Raw genomic sequence first — 7,500 nt, 5'->3', positions numbered from 1 at the left:
AATAAATACTTGTAATGGTACCGGGACTTTATGGACACCCTTTATATATATATAATATATATATATATATATATATATATATATATATATATATATATATATATATATATAAAATCATGATTATTCATATTACCCCCTTTGAGAAAATGTCCCCATTGGGTACCGGGTATTTTCATGTCATTATGACACTAAACTTAACTGGCTAATCTCTCTCTCTCTCTCTCTCTCTCTCTCTCTCTCTCTCTCTCTCTCTCTCTGTGTGTGTGTGTGTGTGTGTGTGTGTGAACCACCTTCTCCTGCCTTCAGATCGTCTTGCATGATAACAGTCCGCCTTCTTTAAATGTACCTAGACTTGTCGAGAGCCACTCTCGGTAGTGTAGAATTAATTGTAGTTTTGTTGAGACTTTATGGTACGTTGCAGTTTCTTATGATAATTAAGACTAGTATATAACAGCTGCAAACTTTACGTCGACATAGTATGCCTTATTTCTGTGCGTATCATTTTTCATTTTATTTTGTTCTATCTTGGTTCTCTTTATCATGATTTTCTGTCTATTTGTTCCATCTTCCATTCTCGCTATTCCTTTTATATCATATTTCTCACTCCCTTTTCCTCCTCAACTATTGTTCTCCTTCCTTTATCGCTTCCAAACATTATATGTTATATATACCCCTCCCTACTCCTTCCTTTCCTAACCCCCACTTTCCTCCCTTCCCCTCCCCAACATGATTTGCGTGACCGTGGCGTAGCATAATATCAATATCACCCCCTCCTCCCCTTCTCCCTCAATCTTACTCGATATTCCTCCCGTACCCCCAACCCACCCAAATGACCCTGTGGATTCTCCGTCCCAACTCTGACGTCACCAACAACCTGCTGATGGCCTGGCCTAGTGGAGTCCCCTTACTAGCCTCCTACCCCGCCCCCATCCCCCCCTCCAAAGAGATCGGCTATTGTTGGCCATTATGATGAAGGGGCTAAGCGTGGATCATTATCGAGGGATATTCGGCTGAAGTTTTAATAGCATGATGACAAGTGGTCTGTGCTTCTTCTTCTTCTTCTTCATCCTCGTGAAATATATTGGCACGCAATTACGGACAATGAGCAACTTTTTTTTATTTACGTATTTTTAATATTCAGGTTGGTTCAAATTTGTTTTGGAGAGATCACAATTCAGATTCATATGTTTCATTTTTCATGATTTGGTTTAGTGTTTAGAAGCCTTAAGTTTATTTTTTTTTCTACCTAATAACAATTATTTAATTTATTCATTTTTGGTGTTCAGGTTATTTCAGATATTACAGTACAGATTCGCTATTTTGATTTTTAATTATTTTGATTGTTTAAATGCAGAAACTTATTCATTCATATTTTTTGTTTTAATCTTGACTTTGAAAACTTTATATCTTAATAGCATTTCGTCTTTCTCCTCAGGGGGGCTGAATCAAGGACAATCTTTAGAATTATATTGATTGGGGTCCTGCCCTTGTCTCATCTCTCGTCCCTTTCACTTGCTGCCTTAGGAAACTTATCTTTTTTCACTATAAATATCACTTCGTTCACTGAAAATAGTATGTCTGTTTGATTTTGTTATTTAAAATTTACTTTTCCAGTTTATTGACTCATGTGATTATGGGTTTTCTTTGAATTTTTATATACTTCTTTCACTGTTCTGTACACTTCAAGGGACGAGACTCTCCCATCTTACACAAATAACAAAATAAAAATTGTGTATGAGTATTAAACAACAGTCGACACACGCTATCAATACATATCTTTTAGTTGCAATATCAGTCCACTGGCTGATAGCAAATTGGGCACTGGGAGGTCTCTGCTAGATTGATTTATCAAAAGGGTAAACTGGCACCATTCGACCAATAATATTGCAATCTACATTCAAGTTACGTACCTTGTGTCTATACGCTAAGTCTCGGTGCAATTTGCATAGTTTGCACGGTTGACTTTGTCTTTGCATTGATACTGAAATTCGATGAAAATCAATATGAGATTCGTGTATTACTTTAATTTTTTTTTCCTAGTTGTGGTTATGTTTTCATAGTTGTGGTTATGTTTGTATTCATATGGAGATTTATGCGTTTATGATAATCCTAAATTGAGATTGACCAAAGTAAAGCGTTTGCAACTGATCATTACATCATTACGTAAGGGATAACACTTATTCGATATTATATTATCATCGATTCCAGCGCAAATATGATACTTCTTGGAGCTTTGCAGTTAACTTTATAACCTCTAATCTTTTTTTTGTTTTTTGTTTTTTGTGAGAAAGGATATAAAATTCCTGAGTTTGAGATTTGATTAAAATTAACTTGTTTTCGTCTACGCACATGAATATACGTGAATATATATATATATATATTATATATATATATATATTATATATATATATATATAATTTGAGTGACACAGAGATATTATTGAGTCCCTGAAGAGAATGAGATAGAATTGAGTTGTGGATGCGTGTTTGGAAGACTGGTTATTAGAAAGTTAGGTATATCTTAGTTTAACCAGACCACTGAGCTGATTAGCAGCTCTACTATGGCTGGCCCGAAGGATCAGATATTTTTACGTGGTTAGGAACCAATTGGTTACCGAGCAACGGGACCTACAGCTTATTGTGGGACCCGAACCACATCGAGAAATGAATTTCTATCACCGGAAATAAATTCCTCTGACTCCTTGTTGGCAGAGCGGGGAATCGAACCCGGAACCTGAGATCAGTAGTCGAGCACGTAACCGACTCTTCCAACGAGGAAATACTGGTTATTAGAAATACGCGATTTCTTTAGAGAAATATGATAATGCTTGAAAAAGAAGAAATAGCTAAGAAAGAATATACTCTGAAGAGAAAGCTGTTGCACCTAATGTTGAGGAGATGAGTAACTGTAGGCACATCTGATCATTCATTGATTGAAGCTAAAGTGAAAATAGATGACAGTGTAAGTTACAGAGGAACGGTTAAAAATGTGACTGTAGATTGAAATAACTGTAGGGAATTTGATGATGAAGTGTTAAACCAAATAAGGAGGACGTTGATGCGAAAAAGGGCCGGTGGTAAAGACTGGAATAGAAAAATGGATTAAGCAAAATTCAAGGATAGGGTCACAGAGATTGGAGAAAGTTAATGTTTGTGGATACAGAACAGGAAGTAAAAAGACTTTGGTAGGATGGCGATATGAAAATATTTCGATTGTTTGTTTAAATGGTGTTTTTTCGTTGCATGAAACCAGTGGTTATTCAGCAAAGGGACCAACGGCTTTACGTGACTTCCGAACCACGTCGAGAGTGAACGTCTATCACCAGAAATATGCATCTCTCACCCCTCATTAGAATGCCCGAGAATCGAACTCGCGGCCACCGAGGTGGTACGCCAACACCATACCGACCACGCCACTGAGGCGCTGATATGATAAGATTTGTGGGAGAAATTGGAGAGATTATCCGAAATTCTTTTGGCAAAATTCATCCTCTCACGCCTATAAAAATGTGTTATGATAGCCTGAAGGTCCAACTTGCTCTTCTTGTTTGTCATAAGATGTCCATTGATTGCCGATTGGCATGTACTCGCGGGGGGGGGGGGGGTGTCTTCTGAACTTCAAGTGGAAACGTCAGTTCTTTTAGAACTGCATAGAGAGAGAGAGAGAGAGAGAGAGAGAAAGAGAGAGTTGTTGATTTATTTCAATTACAATCACATAAAGAAAGCTGACTTTTTGCACGAGAGAGAGAGAGAGAGAGAGAGAGAGAGAGAGAGAGAGAGAGATCGCATGATCTGCCAAGCAATAGCTCGGGATTTTCTGTCCCTTGGTCCGTTTTCCTATGCACAGAGCGATTCGGAACAATGGTTCGGTTATCAATAATTGGGGCTAGAGTTACCCTGGGTACTATTGACATCAAGCGCCTCAGTGGCGTGGTCGATATGGTGTTGGCTTGCCACCTCGGTGGTGGCGCGTTCGATTCTCGGACATTCCACTGAGGTGTGAGAGATGTGTATTTCTGGTGGTAGAAGATAGAAGTTCACTCTCGATGTGGTTTGGAAGTCACGTAAAGCCGCTGATCCCGTTGCTGAATAACCACTGGTTCCATGCAACTTAAAACCACCATACAAACAAACAAACAAACAAACTATTGACTTCTATAAATGAACAACATGTCTCCTTGATTCACTTGAGGTTCATCACCGTCTTTGTCATGACCTGACCCTTCCTACTGGTCAGCCTCCTTCCACTAATATATCTGCGACCTCTATAACTGAATTCTATAACTACTTGTTCGGCGCTTGTTAGAGCTGACAACAGCATCGATCAGGAATTGGAGTCAGGAATTGGATGAGCTATTGTAAGAATGAAGAGTAATTTGCAAAAATCTGCTCTTCGCTCATTTCAGATTGAGAATTTTTTATGCGACTAGACTTAGATTTGGTATTCGTTTTCTAAATTTCTTAAATGTTTATATCTTAATTTTTAGACTTCCGTTTGGTATTCGTGTTCTGAATTTCATAAATGTTTATATCTTAATTTTAAGTAAATTTACTTAACTTTATGAATGATTAGTTGACGTCTTATTGTAACTAAACGCTTTTTTTTCTTCATCTGAAACCGAGGATAGGGATACGCGAGAACTTTTCTACTTATTGCTAGAATTCTTTTTATTAATGTAATTTTACAAAGCACTTCATGTCCTTATAATGCCCATTTCCCACTTGCACTTCTGAAGTGCAATGTTGTTAATACGAAGGACAGAATAGCTTTGTTGTAGCGCTTTTATATTTCGTGTTGAATGTGCTAAAACCATCGTAATCTGAACTTTTTTTTTTCTTTGCAGGGTTAAACTATTTATTTCCCTTAAAACTACAACATGGCGACGTCTGACCCAGAGACGGTTAAGGTCATAGTTCGTTGTCGGCCGATGAACAAGAGAGAGAAAGACTTGAATTGTGAGGTAAGTACAGTGATTATTATTATTGTTATTAATACTACTATTATTGTTTTTATCTCGCCTCAGCTGAAAGAGGAAGAGCTATTCTCATCAAATTCTACCTGTCACCTTTACCCTCTTTGTATGTATGTATCTATGTAAGTATAGCGTAAACGTCTCGCATTGTCGACTTGTTCTCCTGAACCACTGGGTGAATTTTGACCAAACATGGTCAATAACATCCTTGGTTGCATAGGATCCTAGTTCGTTCTCATGGGGGCCACGTCCCTTTCTAGGGGAATATTATGCATTAAATAATATAGGGGTAGGGGCATTTCAAAACCATCTTAAGAACTGGAGGACCAGAAATGATAAATTTTACGTGAGAGATTCCGTATGTAATGCAGATTCAACTTTGTTCAAAACACATTCGGCGGAAGTAGCTTCAGAATTTAAAACCCAAAATTTGAATGCACGACTATAGATAATTAGTCAAAATAGTCTTACTATATTGTCTTATTATTAAAAAGTCAAAATAGTCTCATTATATATATTTTTCCAAGATAGCTTTCCAAAACCGTTTCCTTTCCCGTTTAGCACCGAAATTCGTTGTGGGCTTATTCATTTTAATATCCAGGCGTTGTTATTATTATTATTATTATTGTTTTGGTAGAAGACCCTCTTTTATGCAAATGCTGTTAAAAAGAATGGCAGAGTTAAGCGAGTTGATTTTATATATTGTTTTTTCTATTTTCCTTACAATTCGCCTCTCAGGCTCAGCAATGTTTCTGAGTAACTGGCCAATATTCATATTGGGAATTTTCAAAAAATTTAATATGCTGAAGGTAATCTTTTATTAGAACAGGATCTCATGTCCAGGTCAAGCAGGGGTCGTCGTCAGTGCTGGTATTATTCCGTAGGCGTAGTTCAGTTCCGGGCCGGAGTCGTCTTTGGTTTAGGGCTGGTATTGGTGCTGGTATAGCTGGCATAGCTATTATTATTATTATTATTATTATTATTTATTATTTTATTTATTATTATTATTATTATTATTATTATTATTAGATTATATTATGACTTCACAGTACTAACCGTAGTTACAGTACTATGAAACGAGACAGGAGGGTCGATGTTTGTCCTTGAAGTAAAAGTGCGTCGTTTTTATAATTTTTATTATTATTATTATTATTATTATTATTATTATTAATTAATATTAATTAATAATAATAATAATAATAATAATTCAGTAAAGTCACACTAACTTATTCCTCGTTGACGTCACAGTACGTCACGAAATTCGACCTTCTTCGATTGAGAGAAGAAGAAGAAGAAGAAGAAGAAGAAGAAGAAGAAGAAGAAGGAGGGGAGTTATGGCGGATTGCGGAAAGGGATCCTCTGAGGCCCAATGTTCCAGTGATATTTGGGTGACATTCATCCGTGGGCCGGAAGGAGTCGGGGGATGGGAAGTCGGAGGGGGGTGGGGGGAAATAGAGGAGGGAGGATGTCTCCCCTGTCGGCATTCCTTGGAACGGGGCTGCTTTTTGTAGGAATGGATTAACGGGGAATTTAATCTCGAGACAGATTTTCTTCAGTCTTGACTTGTGGCCAAATCATTTTTCGGTTGTTTTGTCATTAGACGGGATACAATTTTGGAAGTAAGACTCTCCTTCTATTTGACTTACAGTTTTTATCTAGCTTTTTATGATTTTTTTTATTATTATTTTCTTTTCCAATAACTGATCTCTTCTTTCTGTACTTTCTAGTTATTTCTGTTACTTCTTTTCAAATGAACCCCATATTTTTTGGAAGCTTTAATTTCAAGTAAGTGGCTCCTGTGGTTGTTCCATATGAGTAGGGTTCATCTTCGGGATTAATAATATAATAATAATAATACTAAAACATACTCCTACCACTTTTTCTACTACTGCTACTGTTACTACTTAAAATACTGATAACTGAGGGATGTGGAGGCTTGCCGGGGTTTACGGTCTGCTATTATTTCGAGCCGAAATAATAGCTATAGAAAAGGGACAGCAATATTTCAGACGGGGATATAATAATAGCTTATAAAATGGGGTAGGCTCTGCTTAAGCTCTCTAAAGCAAATTTGGTCTGATTTTTAACAACATTCCACTTATAAGACAGATCGCTGAGGTTTTGACCTGCGCATCTCAAAGGGTCACGGAATATGACCTCTGGATACCGAATAACTCCCGACGAAAATCAAGGGCTTTGTTAAGAAAGTAATGTGTGGAGGGAATACGTTCCTAGGTGGGTGGGCGGTAGTAAACTGAGAGGATCAGGTTGAGAAACTAAATAGCCTCACTGAATCTTTCCTATCTTTTTTATGTTCAACATTCAGCAAAGCCCATGAATACATTCTCTTTAAAAATAAATCCTTCAATTTGCGTATTGTATTCCGAATGTCCTTACTCATTGAGCTGCTGAGAAACAGAAAACTGGTATTTAAAATATCCAAATAGTAACAGGTTTTCATAATGGCGTTAATGAAGATTCATAGGGAGAGATGTCATTGGAAAACAAAAAACTTATATTTAAAATAT

General features: G+C 37.0%; 1 protein-coding gene across 1 annotated transcript in view; it reads left to right on the top strand.

The window, feature by feature from the left end:
- LOC135216163 (osmotic avoidance abnormal protein 3-like) overlaps positions 1 to 7,500 on the top strand; it is a 156,775-nt gene that overhangs the window by 17,835 nt on the left and 131,440 nt on the right. Inside the window, 1 exon segment of the mRNA XM_064251281.1 lies at positions 4,844 to 4,960. Within this exon segment, the coding sequence (XP_064107351.1) occupies positions 4,877 to 4,960 (84 nt within the window). The 5' untranslated portion in view covers positions 4,844 to 4,876.

This window comes from Macrobrachium nipponense, chromosome 6 (assembly GCF_015104395.2).
Source record: "Macrobrachium nipponense isolate FS-2020 chromosome 6, ASM1510439v2, whole genome shotgun sequence".
Lineage (NCBI taxonomy): Eukaryota > Metazoa > Arthropoda > Malacostraca > Decapoda > Palaemonidae > Macrobrachium > Macrobrachium nipponense.
Note: the sequence above shows the minus strand (reverse complement) of the source record. Positions and strands in the feature narration are given on the sequence as shown.